We start from the raw sequence: 27813 nt of genomic DNA, 5'->3' as shown, positions 1-27813 counted from the left end.
AAAAAAGCTACCTTAAAAAAGGAGAGATGGTAGGGAGAGGGTTTATAAGGGTAAATGAGTGAAATAAGTGTGGTAGAAGCTTGTCGCACTACAAGTTTTTATTGCTACTGGTGTATTGTCTTATATTGCCATGGAATGTGTTCATCACTAGAGCACAATTTCTCTCATAACAGGTTGTTGTCTGCATAGTTTTTTTTTAAATGTAAGATCTAGATCTTCACTGACAACAGCACATACCATTGCAGGATCTCCACACTTCTAGTTAAATTTTTTATGAATATAATTGTTATTTAAGGAACATTTTAGGGTTCATTTTTTTATGCATGCAGACAGCAAAATTTCGTTATTTTAAATAGAATTATACATGTGTCATTAGTGATACATTACAAAATAACAGCCATTAACTGCATATTTTGTTTAGTAGTGTGAAAATGATGAAGATTTTCGCAGGTAGCTCCAGGTGTGCCCATCATATTCACCCAATTTTGGCCTTACACCAAAGATAACAAAATTCAGTCATTTAGCAACCACAATAACATTGTCTTGAAATGACTGAATCTATTTTCAACAGCAAAAGATAAAATGTGATACACAGTATTAATTCATATATGAATGAATGTTTCAAGAGTATAGGAATCCTGACACAAACAGATTAGGTACTTGGGAGTACCCAAATGGTGGTATTGTGGTGTATGTAAAATGTACTTTTTGTCACTGTCAGCTGTTTTGAATTGATTTTAACAGCTTTAGCTGTTTGCAAAGAATTCAAAACAGTGAAAGGTGGTAAAATAGCTGTACACTTCAAAATGTATGCTGCTGCCGAGCCCAAGGACAAAGAAACTGGCCCTGTGATTTTGTTCTCTCAGGGTTGGGTTACATTGTGTGGGGTATTTATTTTTGATAATGTTTCACTGTTCTTGTTTGAACTAAAGTAATTTTGTGAAACAATAAGAGTAAAATTTTAGGTTCTCACCTCCTGCACCATTTTCCCTCCATTTTCAGAGGAAATGAAATAGGGAAAATTAATTTCTGAACGAAAATTATTAATATGTTCTGAGTTATGTGTTGTATGGTTGCACAGAAATGTATCTAGTGTTCGCTTGTTCCATATATGGTTTAATGCAAAAAAAAAAAAAAAAAAAAAAAAAAAAAAAAAAAAAAAAAAAAAAAAAAAAAAAAAAAAAACTGAAGAAAATTAATCTTTGAGAATGTTGTGCTTTCTGCTGTGTTTCATAGTACTTGTCAGGCAATAAAAAGTGTCATTAATGTAGCTGATACTTTGCAATGTAAAACAGCTGGTATCTCGAGAAATGGAGTAATGAAAAATGCCAGATTTGATAGATGCCTATGATCCGTAATGGCACAAGAGACATTGATATAAACATTAGTGAAAAATTAGTGTTTGTACTGAAAAATATTATGTAAGCCAAACAATAATGAATAGATGATGATATACACAGAACATAATTAAAAATTTGAAATTTATTTTTGATTTCAAAAGTTCTCAGGTTTTGATACATTACTGTAAGTCCTGCCATCAGAGGCAACAGATTCTATTAAGCAATGAGCTTCTTTAAGCCATTAGCTGATGCTTTGGCTTAAAAATTTTATTATTATTGAATTAAAAATGAGTTTTTCTGTTTTGTGGTACTTGATGTACGTAAATTTTTTGAATTCTCTTCCCTTTTTCTTTTGCTTTATTATTTGAAATTCAGTCTCTGTTGTGGGAAGTTCTAGTACATAATATTTTGTTCACATAATAGTGGTAGGAAATTACTTTGTAATTTGAAACAATTACACTGATTTAAAGAGTAACAGAATAATTGAGACATTGAGTCTTCAGCAGGCATATAAACAAGACTGAGAACGATGCTCCCTCCCTCCCTCACACTTTCTTTGTTTTCATCTAAAAACTAACAATTTTCTCAGTCTGTCGATGGCTTAACACCTCAACTATTTGGTGATTTTTTTATCTTTACTTCTAAGATTATTTATATTCCACCAAGTAGATTCCATTATCAACACTGTTTCACTCTTTAAGTTTGTAACAGATTGCAGTATTGTTTATAACACAGAATAGTCGATATTTGTTTCTCAATTATTATCATGTAGTTTGGCTTGTATCATCATTTCTCCACACACACACACACACACACACACACACACACACACACACACACACACACACACACAAATTTGTAATCATATGCAGGTTAATGCAAGATGAATGCCTTATATTCAGTAAACTCTGAGAGATCATTTGCACTTCAGGCATTCTTTCAGATGATTTCTAATATTGGACTGTAACAAAGAAAGTATATCTTTTAGTTGTAAGTTTTTGAAACAAAACCATCCAACATATTTTAAGTATGTTTGCTAGACCTGGACTACTAGCCTACACAGAAAATGTTCTTATTGACTGAGCTGGCCAGACATATTTTCATGGCTCAACACAAAGAAGGTTGTCTGTCAGTACATCTCTCCGGCATATGCAACTCCACAAGCACTTTGTACACCTTGCTGTACTAACAGGCCCAGAAGTACAACAGAGACAGCATGTGTCCCAATGGCTATATTATTGCTTGAATAAGATTTCCAGTCTGCACAGGAGTGTCCACATTAATGAGACACCCTCAGAATGGCGATTCTTCTGGAAAACTTGGAATTCTCAGGGAATTAAATTTTGCCTGAAAATATCAGGGAAATCTCGGGGAATTTCAGGAATTTCATAAATTTCATAAAATCTCAAGGAATTCTCTGTTTTTAACCTAGCACTGAAATTTAATTTTATTGAGTTTTATAAATTACAAATTTTAAAATACTTTGTTTCAATTATATGAATATTATTCTATATAAACTATCGATGTTTAAAAACTGCATTTAAGCCACTGTTTATGGCTGGTATATAGGTCAGGTGAGAGGAAAGAAAAGTCATTATTGTGGTATGCTGGCCCCCCTCTCCCTGCCACCATTAATTTAACATGAGCTTCTTGACAACCACCTTCCTCCTCACACCTGGAATTCTCAGGCTTTTTTCCCCAAGTTTGAGTAGCCACCAAGATCCTGTTACGAAATGTCTTTTTTTCTGTTTCCAAACCTTCTCTTCCTTCTGTTGAAGAAACTGTTTGTGAAAGCCTCAGAGTTAAATGAAAATAAAACTTTTTCATTTTCTCTCTCTCTCCTTCTTCTTCTTCTTCTTCTTCTTGTTGATTCTATTTGGGATCAATTTTTTTTAAATAGATTCCCTTAAAAATGATATGGTGTCTTAAGCCAACTGAGAGTTTATTTGTTGGATACACTCAGCAATTTACGTCCTGATAATATTTCGTGGGACTGTAGAATCTCCTGCTCATGACAGTGTATTTTAAGAATTCAATTCAATTTACTTCTTAATAAAAGCTTTAAAAATTGTCAAATGAAACTACATGGTTCCAGAGACCTCTCCAAGTGTGCAACATCTATGATGTATAAGTGCAGACTGAAACGATGAATGAATATATTTACCAAGCCTGGCGACCTGGGTTTGAATCTTGACCTTAGTACAAATGTTCATTAGTTGCTTCAGTCTGCATATATAATCATTGATGTCCGAGACTTGAAAAGGTCTTTGAATCCATATAGTTTCATTTGATTAAGGCACCTGTACCTGGGTTTCAGTAGGATGCCCTTTTCGTCCGATGCTGAGGTGCTATACCAATACAGTTGGAGAGACTCTGCAGTGCTGTTCAAGTTTAGGGCGAGTACCAGTGAGCTGAGACGTGAATGGGAATTTTTACTAAGAAGGGAGGCGTGCTAGGATAGTCAGTGCAGTTATGCAAAGCAACTGTGCCTGGGTGGTGTAGTGGTTATCACATCTCCCTAGTGAGCAGGAGACCATGTGTGAATCCCAGCTTGGTACAAATTTTCATTTGTCACTTCAGTCTGCATACATAGATCATTTAAAAAGTGTCTCACTTTTTCGTTCCTCCTTCCTTATACCCAGTTTACTTTTTAAATGGTGCTGTTACTTGTAAATCTCTCCATGTAGTCTGACAGTGATACTCAATTTTTTCTGGTTTCATTTATAAAGCTATTGTTTTTCCCTTTATTTAGAACCTAATAACCGAACATTTCAAATGTGCCAGCTTAATCTCAAATTGGTCATTAGTTGGAGAGTCTTATAGCTTTTATTTAAGATCAGTTTCTCTCACATTAATCAGAAGCTTTTGATCTAAATCAATTCCTTTAGCCTGCACCTCCATCATTGAATAAAATTAACATATAAGAAAAGTAACTTGAAGAGAAAAATGCCCTTGGAACAAAGACTGAAAGGAACGGAAAAACTGGCATGGCAGTACCACTCAGACTCATAGGAAAGTTTGCTTGCTAGAGCAACTTGTTACTTACCATCACTTGGCCAAGGAATAGTTTTACTTATCTGTATTTGTTTCAGATTTCATCTTCCAGGTAGATGAGAATCCCAGTGTTTGCATACAGTTCTCTGGAGAAAGTTGTGAAAACTTTACTTTACAATGTATTATGAAAATCGGAAATGTTTTGTTTTTGCCTTCTACAAGAATGTATGAACCATACAAGCAATTTCATGACAGTAATTGTTTAATGATGACCCAAGCATGAACGTAGCACCACTAGTAGTGTAGGAAAGTGTGAGAAATATATGCAAGATGTTTTTCAACAGTACTTACAAATAATATACTGACTGACAGTGGAGAAATTCACATCAGCAAAATTATTGTTGGCCCCCTATTTTTGTGCAAAGGTGGGGAGAAGTGTGCACAAAACTTTTGTCTGGTTTTATCGCCTGGAAACAGAAAGAACTGTGAATGAATACACACACAAATTTCAGCAGTCATCATATCTTTAATGGAGAAAGAAGTGGCTTCTGCTACATGACAGCGTGCCAGCACATGCCCAGATGATTATGACTAGTTTCTGATCTAAAATCAAGTGACATCTATACCCTTCGTTCACCCATTTGGCATCAGCAAACTCACTATTTTGTAAAAATTGAAGAGACCTTTGAAAGGAATTGAATATGGGTCTCATTAATGAGATACAAAAGGTAGGGATAGCAACCCGAAAGATGTCTCAAAAGAAGACTTCTCTAATGCATACCACAGACTTCTTGGGCAAAGCAAAGCATGTATAGCCAGGGTGGGGGTTAGAAAGTTGAGTAATTGAAAGTTTTTGTATACATTTTTGTTGACCTGTTGTGGAAACTTCCCAAACAGATTGTATATGGTCCAGCCAGAGCTGTAGTTTGCTTTTTATATACTGTTGGCCCTTATTTTTGAAGTAAGCTTTGTGGGTTAAGGCTCTGTGTTCTTCAGTGGCAGAAAGTTACCAGGATGACTTGTTACTATTAGCTGCAGAGAATACTGGTTAATATTGTTTCAGAATGTCAGCAGTTATTTTAATAATTTACTTTTCTACTTTCTTGTCTTTATTTTTGTAATAGATTTTGGCCTTAATGTGGACTTGGCACATCCATAGTGAATATTTTGAGATTTGGGTTAACCCCTCCTCTTTCTCTACCAGCTATTATTTTCTTTTTTCATCATCTTGGTTGATAAGTTAAGTTATTGTTTTAAAGTATCACCAGATGTTGTAGTTAAATATGTTCTCCAAAAGGGATTGCAGTAGATAATGTAACAGTTTTTATCTCAGCTTTAACAGAAAGTATTTCTCTTGGAGGTATAATGTTGGAAGGCATGCTTAAATATAAATAGCTTTTTAATTAATTTTTGTGCTTTGTTTAGAAATTGTGACAGGAGCCTCTTAAGGGAGAAGGTAGTTCTAATACTGGTAGTAAATTTCTTTTAAGTTGTATGATTTGCTGTTTGTTTTATGTTGCTGACATGCAATTATTGTTATACACAGGTGGCCAACAAGGCTACTCTCGCATCAGGACCCACGCACAACCACCTTACCGCACAGGTCAGAACAATGATTGAATGGTTTGTTATGTCTCATGCTTTCTCTCACTTTGCACACTCACATTTTGTGCAGAATCACTAGACATTTAACTTGCACTCTGTAAATGCACTTTAGGTGGACACATGGTTTACACTGAGGCCATGTGTCTTATTACGAACATTGCTGTATCTCTGTCCAACTAAATGTTTTAACTTCATAGTTTAAACTTTTTGTAAAAAAAATTCATTGCTGAATCACTAACACTTATTCCTTCTTTTAAATTTATATAAAAATTACACATGTGAAAATAATATTAATATATATGTCTTGTTGATTTTTATTCCCAAAATAAAGACATAGATATGATAACTTCATGTTACGGCCAAGACATTTATTTTCCTTCTTGCAGAGAAAGGGCAGGATCGCATGAGTGATGAAAGTTCCAAGAAAGCAGATTCAGATTCACATCCTGAGAATTGGACAGATCATGAACAAAGTGATCCACAACAGATGGCATCCTCTCCTCCCAAAGGATCAGATGAAAATAAAAAGGTGAAAACATTAGTAGAGGCCATTTTAAATTAGAGTCTTATATTCAATAAATACGTTGCGCAAATTCTGCAAGATTTAGAAACTGAGAGTTTACAACAGAACATAAAATGTTGACTTACAGGATGGAGCTGAGAGAGAGAGGAAAACACGTTTATTTGCTCGTGATCGGAATTCGTCTGGAGGTAAAAACAAAAAGTCTCTTAGTCTTGAACAACGATCTGCTACAGCTACTACCCCTAGCCCTGTTCAAGGTGACAGTACTCTTCATGAGGTAAATCAAAAATACTTCACTGTACAGCATTTTGCTCCCCAGTTTTATATGTATCACCAAAATTGATTTCATACAATTTTGCAATTTCTACAGTAGAGGCTTCCAGACTGTTGTATGAGTTGGTAAACCAAAAGTGTTGTTGTACATCTGTTAACCCACAAGGAATCTGTTGAGAAAGGTACATCACAGTGAGAAATCTAAAGAAACTAATGTTCTAGCAGTAAGTTTTTCTTAAAAATAATTTGGTGTGTGTGTGTATCGGGTGGGGGGAGGGGGGGGGGCATGCAAGCACACGCACACGTGTGTGTGTGTGTGTGTGTGTGTGTGTGTGTGTGTGTGTGTGTGTGTGTTTTGCCAACTTCAATTGCTATCTATGGAGTAACTTTCATGTCATCACTAATAGCCATATACACAGTCCAGTCGCATTAATGTTGCCAGTGAACACCGCCTATGATCGCTGTCAACATTCGATACCCACTCACAAAAGGCAAGTGGCAGTTCTAGCAGTGGAGGAGGGTATATATAAAGTGTGTTGGGTCCTTGTTTTAATGCTGAAACAGAGTAATTTGTCTGATGTCCAAAAGATCACAGTCATTAGCTTTCGCACCAAGGGTGGAAGCATATCCAAAACAGCTAAATTTATAGTTTGCGTGTTGCAGTGGTTAAATTATTCAGTGCATAGCAAAATGGTGCTATACAAAACTGGGTCTGAGGGAACTGTCGACCACGAGCCAAGGGTGACACGGGTGAACAATGGCTGCAGAGATGTGTATGGGTGAATAGATATGCAACTGTTGAGCAAGCTCTTGCCCTGATGAGCCAGGGGGCTACCAACAGTGTCTCCTCAGCCATTGTTGCTGCATATGGGCCTCCACAGCAGATGCCTAGTTGACGCATCCATGCTGACTACTGTTCATCAGTCATGAAGGACGGAATTTGCATGCCAGTTACACAGCTGGATGTCCACTGAGGGGCCTTTACAGATGAATCATGTTGTATGTTCCATTGGACAGATGACCATTGTTGTGTCTGTAAGCAAAGGGTCCAAGCAGGAGGGGGGGCATTATGATTTGGGGAATATTTTTGTGGATTTTCTGGGTGATCTCATCATTCTGGAAGGCACAATGGACCAACATGAGCAAGCATCTATCCTTGGGCACCATGTCCACCCCTACATGCAGTTTGTTTTTCCTTGGTGTGATGGCATCTACTGGCAGGACAATGCAACATGTCACACAAGTCACAGTACACATGCATGATTCAGGGAGTACTAGGATGAGTTTACCATACTCTCATGGGTACCAAACTCCACAGATTTAAATGCAATCAAGAATCTGTGGGACCAACTCGAACGTGCTGTTTGCACCGTGAATCCTCATCCAAGAAATCTAGCACAGCTGACCACAGCACTGGAGTCAGCATGGATCTACATCCCTCTCGGTACTTTCCAAACCTCATTGATCTCTTCCTCCACATCTTGCACTGGTTGCTGCAGAAGATGATTATTCAGGATTTTGACAGGCGGTCACATTAATGTTACTGTACTGCGTGTAATTCAAAATAGGAACACAACAATATGGCGGGATATGTTGCTACTCAGCACTTAGATCAGTCACAGACAGTTATAATAAAAAGTAATGCTGGAAAAATTTCAACTTTCGGACAAAGTCCATCTTCAGACATAGAAAACACAGACATTCACACAAGTACAACTCCCACATACATGGCCACTGTTATCTGTGTTTTTTTTTTTTTTTTTTTTTTTTTCTTTTGGACAACAACTATGTTCAAACATGATAATTCAGTGCCTCCGTTGTTAAGAAGAGTGAGTTGCGAATACGGAGAACATCAGCTGTACAGGGGAATAATGAAAATGAACATTTGTGCCAGACCAGGACTCGAATGTGGATTTCCAGCTTTACGTGAGAGTTCACCTTAACTTCTTTGGCTATCCATACATGACTCGTGGCTAGACCCAAACTTCCACGTATCATCATTCCTGCATCACAACCTGTGCTTGTACACACATTGTGTAATTCCCACATACGGGAGAACATTTTTATTTGAAAGTCTCTGCCTGGTATCGGCAGATAAACATAGGCACTGCAGTATCATATTTATCTGCCGATACCAGGCAGAGACTTTCAATTAAAAATGTCCTCCCATATATGGGTATTACATAATGTATGTAAGAGTACAGGATGTGTCGCAAGAACGGGCGACACCGAAGTTTGGATCTGGGCAAGAGTTAATGCACAGAAAGCCAAAGCAGTTAAGGCAATCACTTGCGTAAAGTGGGAAATATGGGTTCAGTTCCTGGTCTGCCACAAATTTTCATTGTTGTCATGCCCTTATACAGTTGATGGATTTTTTTTTCCGCAACTGCAAATAAATTTCATGTACTTAGTCTAAAAGCTCAAATTTCTTCCTGTCTATGACCCAGTGCCTCCTCGTAATGCTCAATAGCAATCTGTCATTTCCATATTGTTGTTGTTCCGCCCTGGACTTCCCATTCTTTGAGAATAGGAATCCGCTAAGTAAAAAAATAATGAAATCAAATAATAAGTACAACTTGAAATTTGTGGAATTTGTACAAGAGTTGTTTCTTTTCTTTCCATCTTGTATAGATTCAGAAATTAAACCAAGTGTTAATATTAGAAATTACTACATACATGAACTGACTACTTTTCAATATTTTTCAACCTCTCTTATCTTCTCTGTGAAATGGCTATCATCTAACTTCACATGCCTGCAGCTCCTCATTTTTGATGTAATGTCACCAACACAACCATTTGTACACATCCAGACAAAAACAGAAGCCAGTTGGTGCCAAATCCATACTGTAGTGATGGTGTGATAAATCACCAGTCCTTTGAATTGTTGTTGAGATGATGTTTTTGTGAACTGCAAGCATCTTTGTTTTGGCCTTCACAATGTCTCACAACATGTGGCTGCCTTGACTGATGTCACTAAAAGCACAAAGTTGTGAGCTCTACTCTGACTGATGCACTGCAGGGAGCCAAAAGGCAGCAGACTTTTTTTGCGGAGGTGATAGTGAAGCTGGAACACTGGTATGACAAATGCCTCAACTATCTTTCCAGTAATGTGAGAAACAGCCAATTCATGGATATAGTAGTCATACATGATCCATTTCTGAAAAATCAAAATAGCTGTGGTATTTGGACGTCATTGTTCACTGCAGTTACATTCAATATTTAATATTTGCGAGGAAACCTTAAAGAATTGTATTGTTCAGTTGTTCAACTACCTGGTGTCATGCGATGGCTGCTCCAAGTCCATTAATGAAACTGCAACCATACACAGTTATAGATATCCTCATCCATTGCAAAACAGTATCAACAAGTGTCTCAATAAAATGAAAGCAAGACAGTGAAAGTTATATGTTTTGGGGGAGGGATATTTAAGCACATATCACTTACCATCTTCAAAATATGCAGGTAATCCATAAACTGAAGGACAATACCATTCAGTACCATTTCAGGGCATTTTGATTCGACATCTGTTGTAAAGACCACATCCTCTGTCATGTGAATATCAAATTTTTAATGCCATTAAGTGACAGATTTGTGGATACTGGTATTGTTTTACAATACATGAAAATATGTTTGCTGGGTATGAAGTTAAATCAACAGCCTTAAAACTTTACATGGGATTGCCTTTGGCCATATTGTTTCCAAGGAAATAAATGGCTTAAAGGCTTTTGGAATTACTTTTGAAATAATAACTAACAACAACACTTTTCGGTGAGTTGCTTGTTTCTATTTGCATGTAATACATTTTACAATTTATAAATATATCATGTATGAACCACTGTTCATCAGTGTTCACATTCTCTTGGTATATTTTTATTTGTGAACACTGCACATTTACAGCTTCTTATATGAGCTCCAATATACTTTCTTTCCCATTGGTCTACCTTTCTTTGTAGTAGACTGATAGCTATAACCTTAGGACTTCTAAGAAAGCTATCTTTTTGTGTTATTGATTGAGGCAGTACAGTGGTCAATGCAGTTGACTCGTATTTGGGAGGATGACAATTCAGATCCATATTTCACTATTCAGGTTAAGTTTTCCACGGTTTCCCTAAATTGCTGGCATGGTTTCTTTGAAAATCAAGAGATAAATTTGGTTGGGTGCACTACAACCTTATCTTTTGTGCCCAGGTTCATTTGAAAAGGACACAAGGACTTCTTTACCTTTCCTCCATCCCTAGCTTCTGCTCTACCTCTAGTGACCTTAAGTCATTAGGGAATAACACATCCTTATTGCCCTACATTTTGTATTCTAATTTTATCATTTAAACTGTTCCTATTGCATTAATTTTCAGCATCCATTATCTTTGTGGCTTTTAGCTTCTCTGTATAGCTGCGTACATATGATAGTAGCAAAGATAATATAATGTTATGTACCAGAATGAATTTTTCATTCTGCAGTGGAGTGCGCACTGATATGAAGCTTCCTGGCAGATTAAAAATTACATTCTGTAAACATCTCCCAGGCTGTGGCTAAGCCATGTCTCCACAATATCCCTTTTTTCCAGGAGTGCTAGTTCTGCAAGGTTCGCAGGAAAGCTTCTGTGAAGTCTGGAAGGTAGGAGACAAGGTACTGGCAGAATTGAAGCTGTGAGGACGGGTCGTGAGTTACGCTTGGGTAGCTCAACGGTAGAGCACTTCCCCACGAAAGGCAAAGGTCCCGTCCGGGTTTGAACCTTGGTCTGGCACACAGTTTTAATCTGCCATGAAGTTTCATAATGTAATGTAACTGGATAGATAAAAAATCCACTCACCAAGTAGCAGCAGAACACACACGTAAAACAAGATTATACTAAGGCAAGCTTCCGGAGCCAGTGGCTCCTTCTTCTGACAGAAGGGGAAGGAAGAAGGGTGGAGGAAAAGGATGGGAGAGATGTAGGGAAAGGGGTACAGTTTAGAAAAGTTGCCCAGAACCCCAATTCATGGGAGACTTACCTGACAGGATGAAAAGGAAAGAGTGATTGATGGGGATTGCAGCAGATGAGATTTGAAAACCTCAGAGCTTAAAGGTGGAAGACAGGGTAATATACAAGACAGAGGTTATTGCTAAAACATCATGCATGAGTTAATAAGAATGAAAAACTAAGTGCATTGTCCGTAACAGAGGTGGGAGGGGGACAGTGAAAAAAATAGACAGGTCAGAAAATGAAAGACGTAGAAAACTAAAATGGAGTGATGAAAGGAGTAGCTACTGTGAAGAAATGATGAGACTCAGAAATTACATAATTTAAGACCAGGTGGGTGGCAAAAACCAAAGACATGCCGTAGCGCTAGTTCCCGACTGCGGAATTCTGAAAAACTGGTGTCTGAGGAAAGAATGAAGATGGCCCGTGTGGTGGAACAGGCACTGAGGTCACAAGCATGCTCTGCAGCAGGATATTGTGTGTTGCCAGCATACACCTTCTGTCTATGCTCATTGATCCTAATTGATAATTTGGTGATAGTCATGCTGATGTAAAAGGCCAATCATTGTTTACATAACAGCTGGCATATGACGTGTCATTTCACAGGTGGCTCTCCCTCTGATAGCATATGTTTTGCCAGTTACAGGGCTGGTATAGGTGGTAGTAGGAGAGCGCTTAGGGCAAGTCTTGCAATGTGGACAGTCGCAGGGGTAGGAGCCATAGGGTAGGGAGAAGGGAGCAGAAGAAGTATAAAGTCTGAGAAGGGTATTGCAGAGATTGGGAGGGTGTGGTGGGTAAAATCTTAGACAGAATGGATCTCATTTCAGCATGATGTTATGAAGTCATGGCAGTGTTGAAGTAGATGATTAATACATTCCAGATCAGGATTATACTGAGTGACAAATGATGTGCTCCGAAGTTGTTTTTTGGAGGGATTATCAGTACTAGGATTGGATGTGACGGCCTGGAAAATCCGGTTTTTTTAACTAGGCTGGTGGGGTAATAACATCCAGTGAAGGCTGAAGTGAGAATGGTAGTGTATTTCTGTGGAGAGTCTTCATCCGAACAAATAAGTTTGCCTCGAACACTAAGGCTGTATGGGAGGGAACAATTGACATGGAAAGGCTGGCAACTGTCAAAATGTTATTAGTGTCGTTTGTTAGTAGGTTTAATGTGGACAGTAGTGTGTAGCTGACCTTCAGTGCAGACAAGATCAATATAAAGGAAAGTGGCATGGGATTCGGAATATGACCATGTGAAATTTTATTGGGAGAAGGTATTTAGAGATCCTAGGAATTTTAAGAGATCAGCCTCACATATGGCAAATATATCATCAATATGTCCAAACCAAACCAGGGCCTGAAGACATAGATCCTAGAAAAAAACCCTCTAAGTGACCCATGAAATGGTTGGTAAAGGAAGAAGCTATCCTGGTTCCTATGGCTGTATCCCTGACCTGTTTTCTTGTCTGCCTCTCCAAGTTGAAGTAGTTGTTCCTAAGTATAAAGTTGATTAAGGTGAGCAGAAAGGATGTAATAGATTTGGAATCAGGTGGGTACTGACTGAGGAAATATTCAGCAGCAGACAGACCATGTACATGGAAGATGTTGGTATTGAGGGAAGTGGCATCAATGGTGACAAGCAAGGTGTGTGGTGGGAGTGGGACGGGCATGGATTTCAGACAATCTAGGAAATGGTTGGTATCTTTAATATGGGGAGGGGGGGGGGATATGTCTTTCTACTGTTGGTTGCAGGTGCTGATCAACCAATGCAAATATATATTTGGTGGCTGCTTTGAAGCCAGCAACTATAGAACTGCCAGAATGATTGGGTTTGTGGTTCTTAGGAAGAAGGTAAAAGATGGTGGTGCATGGTTTGAGTGGGGTGAGAGGTTCTATGGGTTGAGATGTTAGTCCTTGTGAGGAACGTGAGGTTTTAAGGAGGGATTGCAGGTCGCTTTGAATCACAGAGATGAGATCTTGATACCAAATGCTGTATGTAGAGGTGTCATCAGCTTTTAGGAAATGCAGAGCCTGGAGTTCTGCAGAGGACAGGTTAGCATCATGTTGTAGGGATGTGAGGGAGGGTTGTGAAGCAATGCTGGATGTGAGGAATTCTTTTAAGACTTGCAAGGGATGATTTGGAGGTAGTAGTGGTGGACGAAGTTGGGATCATGGTCAGAACTGTTTGAGGCACTACAATATGTCCTTGGTTCTCACCTCCCACGTAGCCTTAATGTACGTTAATTCCTTCCATCTCAGCATTTGTTCATAGTAACTACCCCTTTCTTCACTCCATTTCAGTTTTCCATATTTTTCATTTTCTTACCTGTCTATTTTTCACCATCCCCCTCCCACCTCTGTTGTGTTCAATGCACTTAGCTTTTCACTCTCATTAACTCATGTATGATGTTTTAGTAGTAATCTCTGTCTTGCATATTACCCTGTCTTCCACCTTTAATCTGTCAGGTTTTCAAATCTTGTCTGGTGCAATCCTCAACGAACATCCTTCCTTCTCATTCCATCCGGTAAGTGTCCCCTGACCCACAGTTCTGGGTGACTTGTGAAACATACCCCTTTTCCTAAACCTCTCCAGTCCTTTTCCTTCACCCCACTTCCTTCCCCTTCTGCCAGAAGAAGGAGCCACTGGCTCTGAAAGCTTGCAAAAGTATAACCTTCTTTTACACGCGTGTTCTGCTGCTGCTTGCTGAGTAGATTTTTTATGTATCCATTTACATTACATTCTAAAAAACTGATTATTTTCAAGGATAATATAATGTGATACATACTGTCAAACTGTTAAATCAGTGGGAAGTGCTGCACCTTTTGTTCCTTTCCCTTAAGCTGTAGCTTCCTCCATTCTGTTGTTCCCCTTTCCTCAACCCTTTTGGTTCATATAGCAGTCTCATCCCCACTAATTTCCATGGTATATTTAAACAGCATTCATGTTTGAAATCACTTTGAATGTATTTTTCAGAGTCTCTTAACAGGCATATAAATATATAGTATTGTTTATAAAGGCTGTCTATTTTCAGTTCTAATGATGATTCTCTCGTTACTTCTTTCTCTTTTCCCATTTCTTCTACAAGGTACTAATTACACGACTAAGACTTTTTTCATACTCCCATTTGATCTCGTTTGTTTCATTTAACTATAAGTTCAGTTTATCTACTTTTCTCCCTCTACTTTCACTATCATATTTAAACTTCTCAGACTCTGCACTGTGATTCTCTTTCTATAGTGTATTTTATTATCTTTGAGTAGGAGAACAGATGGAATGATTAAAATTGCTTTGAAAAGAAAAATCCGTGATTGGTAAATAAATCAATGAAATGTGGAATATCAGCAATATAAGGAAAAATATAAATTGCTACTCACCACGAAGATGACATGTTGAGTTGAAGACAGGAACAACAAAAGACATTTAGCTTTCAACCAAAGCCTTCCATAGAAAAAGAAATAAGTATACATTCGTTCACACAAGCAAGTGCACCTCATGTGCACAGGACTGCTATCTCCAGCAGCTCGGACCAGAATGCAACCGTCACTGGAACGAAGCAGCAGTCTGGAGGGGGCGGGGATGGGGAATGGATAGCAGGGTACTGATGGGTGGAGAGGAGAGCACTGTCAGGTGGAGTGTGCAGGGTCTAGAAGCAGGCATGACGAGACTGCCACCAGGCGCAGTGTTGAGAAGCTGTGGGACAAGGGGGTGTGGAGGGTTGGGGGGAATGTAAATGGAGAGGAGCAGGCAAGGGAAGAGACGGGCGGCTGCGTTGGCCGAGGTGAGGTGGCACACAGTGAGGGTCAGGGGACGTGGCAGGGAGGAGCTGATGGGACAGAGGGAACAGAAACTGTTGGTTGGAGGGTATGGGGACAGTAGGTTACTGTAGGTCAAGGTGGGAATAATGTCAGGAGTGAAGAATGTATTGTAATTTTAATGCCCATCTGTGCAGTTCAAAAAACCTGGTAGTGGAGGAGAGGTTCCACATGGCCCGGGATGTGAAGCAGCCATTGAAATCAAGCATGTTATGTTCAGCTGCATGTTGTGCCACAGGGTGGGGTACATTGCTCTTGCTGACTGTTTGGCAGTCGCCATTCATCCTGTTGGTAGTCATACTAATATAAAAAGCTGTGCAATGAATGCAGTGGAGATGGTGCAACACATTCTTCACTCCCAAAATTATCCTGGCCTCAACCTATGGTACCTCCACATGCTCCAGCCAACAGTTTCCACCCCCTTCTGTCCTGTCGTCTCTTTCCTATTCGTGTACCGTCTTACTCTTTGTGTGCCACCCTCTGCCAATGCAGCTGCCCAACTTTCCCCTTCCCCTTCCCTGCTCCTCTCCTTTTCTGATCCATGCTTCCTTCCCCCTGCTCCCCTCCTCTCTGCTTCACAGCCTCTCAACACTGCACGTGGTGGCAGTCTTGTCATGCTTCCATCTAGATGCTGCACTCTCCACCAGACAGCACTCTTCTCCCCCCCCCCCCCCCCCCCCCCTGTACTCTGCTGTCCCTCCCCTTCCCCCTTCCCCCTCCCCTCCGCCTTCCCCTCTAGATTGCTGCTTTCATTCACATGACAGTTTCATTTCAATCTAAGTTGCACAAGATGACAGTCCCGTGTGTGCGAGATGTGCTTGCTTGTGTGAATGAATGAATAGGTGTGTGTGTGTTTCCCCTTTCCTGAGGAAGGCTTTGGCTAAAAGCTAAATGAATAGCAGTTTTTTCATTTTGTCTGTCTGCAACTTAACGTGTAATCTTTATGGTGAGTAGCAATCTATACTTTTCCTTATATTGTTGGTTGCTAAATAAGTATTTCAGTGGACATAGATTCAAAAACCTTTTATTACTTGATGTGTAGCTGAATTCTGAAATAATATAAATTCTGTTATTTCACTTTTATATTTTCTCAAATTTTTGTTTACTTATCAAAGAAATGTTTCTCGTAGAAAATATCACAATTCTCCACCCATAGGGCATTATTTCTACTTTGTGATTCTCTAATTCTGCCAGTTATAAACAAAACATGAAATCTCTACTTCAACCATATTATTATTATGTCTTTTGAGGTGTGTTGATACAGACCAGTGGAGTAAAGCTTTATAAAATTTACCTTGCTGTCATGCTTAAGTTCTGTTTTAAGTTTACCAACTCAGGATCAATCAATCATTATTCGTGTATGCTATGTTATAGTTAGGTTACACATTTTTGTGATCCTTTCTTGTATTAATATTCTGTTTAGTGTGCATTTAGTATGAAGGTTGATCAAATATAAACAAGACTTAGCATTCTGAGCGCCAATTTCTGAAGACAGTGGGTAGCGCCTTCTACAAGGCACAGTGTGAGGAATATCAGGAGTGTGGCTGGAAGGCTGTTGACCTCTGCAAACCCATGTAGTAGTACTGCTCACTTGAGCAACAGGCTCATATTATGACAGTGCAATGCATCATCATCATCATCATCATGTTTCTTAGTCGTGAAGTGACAGAAATGTTATGGAGCTGAAAGCATAGTTTGATTAGGAAACACTTCAAGGCCTCATGTGTTTTCTTTGAATAAGGAGCTTAGGAAAGAGTGTAAACATGTTTGTAATGAGACCCATGAGTGTCATCCACAGACACATACTGCATTCGAGAAAATAAATGCCATTCATAATGCCACTGAAGGTGATATCTGTGGTCTCCTGAAATTGCTTCTCAGTTATGGGACCTGTCAAGCCATCCTTACATGACAACTAGTCCACCATGGAGTGTGTGTTCTGCTTGGGTCCCTTAACTTTTGACCGTAGAAAAGAAGTTATAAGTTCTGCAAGTTACTGATGAGAATGTTTGCCGATTAAAGGAAGGCATTTTTGAATGGCATTGTGTGTGATGAAACTTGCTTACATAACTCTGTGCTCAAGCCATGCCATAGCATTTTGTGTGTTGAGTTTTTTGCTCATACATTGTACTATCAGCACAGGATACTGACATGACCTTTTGAATGAGATTAGATTTTCTTACCACAGAAAAGATACAACCAACAAATAAGACTAATCATTTTCCTTTACAACATGCACTCCTCCATTTAGTAGCTCTCACTTGTCCAAAGTGGGGAGAAATGTAATGGACACCATTTGACCGCCCTCCATATAGAAAAACCTATCATCCTTCCATTTTCATCTTTTTGGATCACTCAAAGAGTCATTATGAGGCAAACAATATGAGGATGATGCAACTGTGAAAGGCTTTGTGTGCAATTTGCTGGTGATGTGGCTACCACTCCTTTTAGAATGAGGGCATCAAAAAGTTGCATATAAACTGAACTAAGTGCATTTCCAAAGTAAGAGGTTACACAGGACAGTAGTTTATATTTGATTATATTATAACAGCAAATGAAAAAATGAAAAACAAAAAAATAGTCTGTGTTATATTTGATCCAACCTTGTACTAATATTCAACAATGTTTATGTAGTGATGAAAAATAACAAGAAACTGTCAGTAATTACAGTAAGTTGTGTAGTTAGGACTTCATTTGCATTTTTTTTTTTTATTACAGCCACGGAAGCTGTTACTAGAGCAGTTGTCACGTGTTTTACCACCTGATGATACAATACCAGATACTGTGGCTCTTGTTAATGGCTGTGATCCTCAGGGTACCTTGCTTGCTTCCCGTCTTCAGGAACTGCGTCAACAGAAAGTTGTTAGCACGATGGGACCAGCAGATGTTCGTGCTACTGTTACTTGCCTCGTCAGCAAAATTCAAAAGTTGTGAGTTTCAATATATTTGTATTTAATACAATCTAGATTGTTATTTTCTGGAGTTGTGTGACAGGGTTGAGAACTGCAGGGCCTGCCTAAGTGAGTCAGGAGGGCATTATGCATCGGAGGCTGTCCAGATAATGATGGCTGTATGAGACCTCAAAGTATTAATGTAAGATCCAAAGAAATTTCCTGCACAGAAATTCTAGTGATCAGCTGCTGAAGCATTCATAACAATGTCCAAGAGTTTGAAGCACTCTTAAAGAGCAGTGGAGTTCACCAGATACTAGGAACAGAAATCTGGGCAAGAGCCAAATTCAATTTCAGTGAGATTTTTAAAGTTTTAAATGTATTTCAAAAGAATGGGCTAATGGGGAAATGCAGGTTATGTATTTGTCACAGTAGATAAGAAACTCAGATCCACCAAGATTGAAACTGGAGGTGCATACAAGAGTGGTTCTGTAAGACTCATTTTCAAGGGTGGGCATGGACTTATCTACATCTGCATCTATACCCTAGAAACCACCATGAGGTGCATATCAGAGGTATGTCCCATTGTACCAGTTATTAGGTTTCTTCCCATTCCCTTCACACATGGAGCATGGGAGAATGATTATTTGAATGCCTCTGTGCATGCAGTAATTTTTCTAACCTTATCTTCATGATGTCTATGTGAGCAATACATAGAGATTGTAGTATATTCCTAGGGTTATCATTTAAAGCCAGTTCTTGAAACTTTATTAAAAGACTTTCTCGAGATAGTTTACGTCTATCTTCAAGAGTTTGCGTGTTCAGTTTGTTCAGTATGTCTGTGACACTCTCCAATGGATTGAACAAACCTGTGACCATTCCTGCTGCCCTTCTCTGTATACGTTCAATATCCCCTGTTAGTCCTATTTGGTACAGGTTCCACCCACTTGAGCAATATTCTAGAACTGGTCACACAAGTGATTTATAAGCAATCTCCTTTGTAGACTGATTGCACTTCTCCAGTATTCTACTAATAAACCAAAGTCTACCACCTGTAATAATCCAGTCTGCCACCTGCTATTGCCAAGACTGAGCCTTTGGGATCATTCCATTTCATATCCCTAAAAAGTGTTACACACAGGTATTTGTTTGAGTTGGCCGATCCCAATGGTGACTCATTGATATTATTGTCATAGGGTACTACATTTTTTCATTTTATGAAGTGCACAGTTTTACATTTCTGAACATTTAAAGCAAGTTGCCAGTCTTCGCACCACTTTGAAATCTTATCAAGATCAGACTGAATGTTTATGCCGCTTTCATTATAGAAAACTAAATCATCTGCAAAAAGTCTGAGGTTACTGTTAATATCATCTGCAAGGTCATTAAGACACAACATGAACGCAAGGGTCCAAACACACTTTCCTGGGGTACCTCTGAAGTTACTTCTACATCTGACGATGACTGCCCATTCAGGATAACATGCTATGTCCTTGCTACCAAAAAGTCCTCAGTCAAGTCACAAATTTCCCTTTAACCCCATATGATCGAACCTTTGACAACAAGCATAGATGTGGCACTGAGTCAAATGCTTTTCAGAAGTCAAGAAACACTGTGTCTACCTGACTGTCTTGATCCAAAGCTTTCAGTATGTCATGTGAGAAAAATGCAACTTGAGTTTCAGGTGACTGATGTTTTTGGAATCCCTGCTGGTTGGCATGGAGGAGGTCATTCTGTTCAAGATACCTCATTATGTTTGAGGTCAGATTATGTTCTAAGATTAAACAACAAATTGATATCAAGGCTATTGCATGGTAGTTTTGTGGATGTACTATCCTTCTTGTAGACATGTGTGACCTGTGCTTTTTTCCAAGACTGGGCACAATTTTTTGTTCAAGGGATCTACAATAGATGATAGTATGAAGAGGGCCTAACTCACTCGCAAATTCAGTGTAGAATCTGACAGGGATTCCATGGGGCACTGGAGCTTGGTCAGTTTTAATGATTTCAGCTATTTCTCAACACCACTGACACTAATATTTCATTCATCTTTTCAGTGGTACATGATTGAACTGGGGCAATTCTCCTGGGTTTTCCTTTGTAAAGGAACATTTGAAAACAGAGTTAAACATTTCACTTTTGCTTTGTTGTCCTCAATCTCAGTTCCTGTCTCATTTTCTGAACACTAACTTTGATGCCACTAACAGCCTTTACATACAGTCATAATTTATTTTGGGTTTTGTGAAATATCATTAGACAATATTCTGTTATGGTAGTCACTGAAGGCATCATGCCTTATTCTTTTGACAGGCAACTGTGTTTATACAACATCTCTCTACCTGTAGTCCTACACTTTGTTTTGAAGGCATCATGCCTTATTCTTTTGACAGGCAACTGTGTTTATACAACATCTCTCTACCTGTAGTCCTACACTTTGTTTTACGTCTCTTATGTAGTAGTTTTTGTTTCTTTAGAATTTCTTTACAGTGAATGTTCCACGAGAGTTCCCTCCCATTATGAACTGTCTACTGGGTACATATCTATCCAGTGAGTGGTCAACTATTCCTTTAAACTTGAGTCACAGTTCCTCTACATGCTCCCGCTCTGTGCTGAAGGTTTCAAGTTTCTCATTGAGATATGACACTGCTGATTTTTTATCTAGTTTACTCAACATACATATCTTTCGGCTTGTTTTAGTTGTCCTTTGTACTTTGGTAATCATTGTTACCACAACCATGTCATGGTCACGGGCATCAGTTTCAGTGTGGGCATCGCCCAGATTTACCTCCTGATGTATCCAAAACTTTCAAGAACATTTCAGCTCACATCAGGAGATTGTAGTCAGCTATCCATCAGTTGGGATATTTACATTTTTTTAAGTGGTGGGCATAACTGGGCAACTTTCAAATCAATTTAAAAAAAATTTCTTGCTCTGAATACTACTTTTAGCTGATAGTTCAGAAATCAACTCATGAAGGAAATGTGTTAGATGTAATGGAAAAAAATAGAATTAGTTCTTCCTTAAGGACACACACACACACACACACACACACACACACACACACACACACACACACAGTTACAAGCATATCTCACACACATATGACCACAGTAGTCATGTCTTTGAGTTGTGGTAGTGTGAATATTTGTGTGTGTCGCTTACTTTAGAAGAAGGCCTTTTGGATGAAAGTTCATATCTGTAAGTCCATCTTTATACAGATGGTTGCAAGACCTCTGCTGTTCAATATAGAATTTTGAATAAAAACAACTTTCGGCCATCTAAATTTCAAATTGTAATTTTATTTGAGTAACCACCATCTTCAGGCCCCCTGACCGACATGTAGGAAGATTCCCATCTATCTAGAATGAAATTTTCACTCTACAGTGGACTGTGCATTGATATGAAACTTCCTGGCAGATTAAAACTGTGTGCCTGACCAAGACTCGAACTCGAGACCTTTGCCTTTCGCGGGCAAGTGCTCTACCAGGAAGTTTCATACCAGTGCGCACTCCACTCTAGAGTGAAAATTTCATTCTAGAAACGTCCCCCAGGCTGTGATTAAGCCGTGTCTCCGCAATATCCTTTGTTCCAGGAATGTTAGTTCTGCAAGGTTCGCAGGATAGCTTCTGTGAAGTTTGGAAGGTAGGAGATGAGGTACTGGTGGAATTAAAGCTGTGAGGGCGGGGCGTGAGTTGTGCTTGGGTAGCTCAGTTGGTAGAGCACTGGCCCGTGAAAGGCAAAGGTCCCGAATTCGAGTCTGGGTCCGGCACACAGTTTTAATCTGCCAGGAAGTTTCATTCCCATCTCTCGTCCAGTTGAAACGGGGGCGAGCATTCAGGCCTGGTATCAGTAGATTTTTGGTACCTGGTAATGGGGCAGTCTCATAGATTCATTGCTAATAAAATCAAGTTAATGGAACAGTCGGCAAAATCTACAGATACCAGTCACTGAATGCTGGCTCCTATTTTGACTGGACCAGAGGTGGGAATCCTCCTACTCTTTGGACAGGGGGCCTGAAGATGGCATAATGTAGCACTTAAACTGCTTGTTGAAATAAAATTACAATTTTATATAAAAACAAAGATGAGGTGACTTACCGAACGAAAGCACTGGCAGGTCAATAGACACACAAACAAACACAAACATACACACAAAATTCAAGCTTTCACAACAAACTGTTGCCTCATCAGGAAAGAGGGAAGGAGAGGGAAAGACGAAAGGAAGAGGGTTTTAAGGGAGAGGGTAAGGAGTCATTCCAATCCCGGGAGCGGAAAGACTTACCTTTGGGGGAAAAAAGGACAGGTATACACTCGCACACATGCACATATCCATCCACACATACAGACACAAGCAGACATATTTAAAGACAAAGAGTTTGGGCAGAGATGTCAGTCGAGGCAGAAGTGTAGAGGCAAAGAAGTTGTTGAAAGACAGGTGAGGTATGAGTGGCGGCAACTTGAAATTAGCGGAGATTCGGAGATTGAGGCCTGGCAGATGACGAGAAGAGAGGATATACTGAAGGGCAAGTTCCCATCTCCGGAGTTCGGATAGGTTGGTGTTGGTGGGAAGTATCCAGATAACCCGGACGGTGTAACACTGTGCCAAGATGTGCTGGCCGTGCACCAAGGCATGTTTAGCCACAGGGTGATCCTCATTACCAACAAACACTGTCTGCCTGTGTCCATTCATGCGAATGGACAGTTTGTTGCTGGTCATTCCCACATAGAATGCATCACAGTGCAGGCAGGTCAGTTGGTAAATCACGTGGGTGCTTTCACACGTGGCTCTGCCTTTGATCGCGTACACCTTCCGGGTTACAGGACTGGAATAGGTGGTGGTGGGAGGGTGCATGGGACAGGTTTTGCATCGGGGGCGGTTACAAGGATGGGAGCCAGAGGGTAGGGAAGGTGGTTTGGGGATTTCATAGGGATGGACTAACAGGTTACGAAGGTTAGGTGGACGGCGGAAAGACACTCTTGGCGGAGTGGGGAGGATTTCATGAAGGATGGATCTCATTTCAGGGCAGGATTTGAGGAAGTCGTATCCCTGCTGGAGAGCCGCATTCAGAGTCTGGTCCAGTCCCGGAAAGTATCCTGTCACAAGTGGGGCACTTTTGTGGTTCTTCTGTGGGGGATTCTGGGTTCGAGGGGACGAGGAAGTGGCTCTGGTTATTTGCTTCTGTACCAGGTCGGGAGGGTAGTTGCGGGATGCGAAAGCTGTTTTCAGGTTGTTGGTGTAATGATTCAGGGATTCCGGACTGGAGCAGATTCGTTTGCCACGAAGACCTAGGCTGTAGGGAAGGGACCGTTTGATGTGGAATGGGTGGCAGCTGTCATAATGGAGGTACTGTTGCTTGTTGGTGGGTTTGATGTGGACGGACGTGTGAAGTTTGCCATTGGACAGGTGGAGGTCAACATCAAGGAAAGTGGCATGGGATTTGGAGTAGGACCAGGTGAATCTGATGGAACCAAAGGAGTTGAGGTTGGAGAGGAAATTCTGGAGTTCTTCTTCACTGTGAGTCCAGATCATGAAGATGTCATCAATAAATCTGTACCAAACTTTGGGTTGGCAGACTTGGGTAACCAAGAAGGCTTCCTCTAAGCGACCCATGAATAGGTTGGTGTACGAGGGGGCCATCCTGGTACCCATGGCTGTTCCCTTTAATTGTTGGTATGTCTGGCCTTCAAAAGTGAAGAAGTTGTGGGTCAAGATGAAGCTGGCTAAGGTAATGAGGAAAGAGGTTTTAGGTAGGGTGGCAGGTGATCGGCATGAAAGGAAATGCTCCATCGCAGCGAGGCCCTGGACGTGCGGAATATTTGTGTATAAGGACGTGGCATCAATGGTTACAAGGATGGTTTCCGGAGGTAACAGATTGGGTAAGGATTCCAGGTGTTCAAGGAAGTGGTTGGTGTCTTTGATGAAGTTCTGCAAGGTTCGCAGGATAGCTTCTGTGAAGTTTGGAAGGTAGGAGATGAGGTACTGGTGGAATTAAAGCTGTGAGGGCGGGGCATGACCCCCACAGAACGTATCTCTGCCTACGTAGACCCACAGAACGTATCTCTGCCTACGTAGATCAACACCTTCAACCCATTACACCCATTGTAGCTGGTTACCAAGCCCCCACAGAACGTATCTCTGCCTACGTAGATCAACACCTTCAACCCATTACACCCATTGTAGCTGGTTACCAAGCCCCCACAGAACGTATCTCTGCCTACGTAGATCAACACCTTCAACCCATTACACATCTACTCAATCTCCCACTTCCAGCTCCACTCCCTCCGAAACCTCAAAATTCCGAGCAACACAATCTGGAACCACAACACCCTAATTCAGTAGTTAACCTTTCCTCCAAACCTCTCTACCAATCCGAAACCTCTGTCCTATCCAAAGGCCTCACCTTCAGCCCCACTCCCAGATTCAACCAAACAGCCCTCGTCAAAGATTTACTGTCCTACACTCGTACTCTCTGCTGGAAGTATCACTTTGCCACGAAGAAAAATGATCCTAATCCTACTCCTAATGATCCGACTCCTCAAGACACCATCCAAATTGAACCCTGCCTGGAACAGTTCCGTCCTCCGTCACAGCGGGACCCACCTCCTCTTCCTCAAAATCACCCTCTCCAAACCTTCCAGGAATTTCTGACTTCCAGCCTTGCATCTCAATCCTTCTTAAAGTACCTTAATCCTACACCCAACATCACCACTGCTGAAGCCCAGGCTATCCGTGATCTGAAGGCTGACCGATCCATCGTCATTCTTCCGGCGGACAAGGGTTCCACGACCGTGGTACTTGATCGTCGGGAGTATGTGGCTGAGGGACTGCGTCAGCTTTCAGACAACACCACATACAAAGTTTGCCAAGGTAACCCCATTCCTGATGTCCAGGCGGAGCTTCAAGGAATCCTCAGAACCTTAGGCCCCCTGCAAAACCTTTCACCTGACTCCATCAACCTCCTGACCCCACTGACACCCCGCACCCCTACCTTCCACCTTCTTCCTAAAATCCACAAACCCAATCATCCCGGCCGCCCCATTGTAGCTGGTTACCAAGCCCCCACAGAACGTATCTCTGCCTACGTAGATCAACACCTTCAACCCATTACATCCATCCTTCATCAAAGACACCAACCACTTCCTTGAACGCCTGGAATCCTTACCCAATCTGTTACCTCCGGAAACCATACTTGTAACCATTGATGCCACTCCTTATACACAAATATTCCGCACGTCCAGGGCCTCGCTGCGATGGAGCATTTCCTTTCACGCCGATCACCTGCCACCCTACCTAAAACCTCTTTCCTCATTACCTTAGCCAGCTTCATCCTGACCCACAACTTCTTCACTTTTGAAGGCCAGACATACCAACAATTAAAGGGAACAGCCATGGGTACAAGGATGGCCCCCTCGTATGCCAACCTATTCATGGGTCGCTTAGAGGAAGCCTTCTTGGTTACCCAAGTCTGCCAACCCAAAGTTTGGTACAGATTTATTGATGACATCTTCATGATCTGGACTCACAGTGAAGAAGAACTCCAGAATTTCCTCTCCAACCTCAACTCCTTTGGTTCCATCAGATTCACCTGGTCCTACTCCAAATCCCATGCCACTTTCCTTGATGTTGACCTCCACCTGTCCAATGGCCAACTTCACACGTCCGTCCACATCAAACCCACCAACAAGCAACAGTACCTCCATTATGACAGCTGCCACCCATTCCACATCAAACGGTCCCTTCCCTACAGCCTAGGTCTTCATGGCAAACGAATCTGCTCCAGTCCGGAATCCCTGAATCATTACACCAACAACCTGAAAACAGCTTTCGCATCCCGCAACTACCCTCCCGACCTGGTACAGAAGCAAATAACCAGAGCCACTTCCTCGTCCCCTCGAACCCAGAATCCCCCACAGAAGAACCACAAAAGTGCCCCACTTGTGACAGGATACTTTCCGGGACTGGACCAGACTCTGAATGTGGCTCTCCAGCAGGGATACGACTTCCTCAAATCCTGCCCTGAAATGAGATCCATCCTTCATGAAATCCTCCCCAATCCGCCAAGAGTGTCTTTCCGCCGTCCACTTAACCTTCGTAACCTGTTAGTCCATCCCTATGAAATCCCCAAACCACCTTCCCTACCCTCTGGCTCCTATCCTTGTAATCGCCCCCGATGCAAAACCTGTCCCATGCACCCTCCCACCACCACATATTCCAGTCCTGTAACCCGGAAGGTGTACGCGATCAAAGGCAGAGCCACATGTGAAAGCACCCACGTGATTTACCAACTGACCTGCCTGCACTGTGATGCATTCTATGTGGGAATGACCAACAACAAACTGTCCATTCGCATGAATGGACACAGGCAGACAGTGTTTGTTGGTAATGAGGATCACCCTGTGGCTAAACATGCCTTGGTGCACGGCCAGCACATCTTGGCACAGTGTTACACCGTCCGGGTTATCTGGATACTTCCCACCAACACCAACCTATCCGAACTCCGGAGATGGGAACTTGCCCTTCAGTATATCCTCTCTTCTCGTCATCCGCCAGGCCTCAATCTCCGCTAATTTCAAGTTGCCGCCACTCATACCTCACCTGTCTTTCAACAATTTCTTTGCCTCTACACTTCTGCCTCGACTGACATCTCTGCCCAAACTCTTTGTCTTTAAATATGTCTGCTTGTGTCTGTATGTGTGGATGGATATGTGCGTGTGTGCGAGTGTATACCTCCCCAAAGGTAAGTCTTTCCGCTCCCGGGATTGGAATGACTCCTTACCCTCTCCCTTAAAACCCACTTCCTTTCGTCTTTCCCTCTCCTTCCCTCTTTCCTGATGAGGCAACAGTTTGTTGCGAAAGCTTGAATTTTGTGTGTATGTTTGTGTTTGTTTGTGTGTCTATCGACCTGCCAGCGCTTTCGTTCGGTAAGTCACCTCATCTTTGTTTTTATATATAATTTTTTCCACGTGGAATGTTTCCTTCTATTATATTGATATCATTAAATTAAAATTACAATTTGAAATTTAGACACCTGTCCTCTATACGGTGAGTAGCAGTCTGTCTTTTTCATAATATTATCATTAAATGTTCTGTGAGGCAGTTACAGAGGGAATAGCCCGCTCTCAAGGAATAACTGAAATCCTTTATATCTGTGATTAGGCATACAGAGAACCTGTAGCTCAAGTTTAGAAAAATGGCTGATCAATCACTGTACAGATTTGTACCTAATTGAACAGTTTGTGATGGGAGGAACCTTTCTTGGTATGTAGTCTCTATAAAAAAGCAGAGACTACTGCATAATACCGTATTTACTCGAATCTAAGCCGCACTTTTTTTCCGGTTTTTGTAATCCAGAAAACCGCCTGCGGCTTAGAATCGAGTGCAAAGCAAGCGGAAGTTCTTAAAAATGTCGG

The 27813-nt window shown here is 40.9% G+C and overlaps 1 protein-coding gene across 3 annotated transcripts in view; it reads left to right on the top strand.

Annotated features, from left to right (window-relative positions):
- LOC126461319 (phosphofurin acidic cluster sorting protein 2) overlaps positions 1-27813 on the top strand; it is a 722007-nt gene that overhangs the window by 608535 nt on the left and 85659 nt on the right. For all 3 annotated transcript variants that reach the window (XM_050095989.1, XM_050095987.1, XM_050095988.1), the window contains exons 9-12: positions 5881-5937; positions 6326-6468; positions 6590-6739; positions 18230-18441. In XM_050095989.1, coding sequence (XP_049951946.1) covers positions 5881-5937; positions 6326-6468; positions 6590-6739; positions 18230-18441 — 562 coding nt within the window. The remainder of the gene's footprint in view (positions 1-5880; positions 5938-6325; positions 6469-6589; positions 6740-18229; positions 18442-27813) is intronic.

Source organism: Schistocerca serialis, chromosome 1 (genome assembly GCF_023864345.2).
Source record: "Schistocerca serialis cubense isolate TAMUIC-IGC-003099 chromosome 1, iqSchSeri2.2, whole genome shotgun sequence".
Classification (NCBI taxonomy): Eukaryota; Metazoa; Arthropoda; class Insecta; order Orthoptera; family Acrididae; genus Schistocerca; species Schistocerca serialis.
This window is presented reverse-complemented; position numbering and strand designations above follow the sequence as displayed.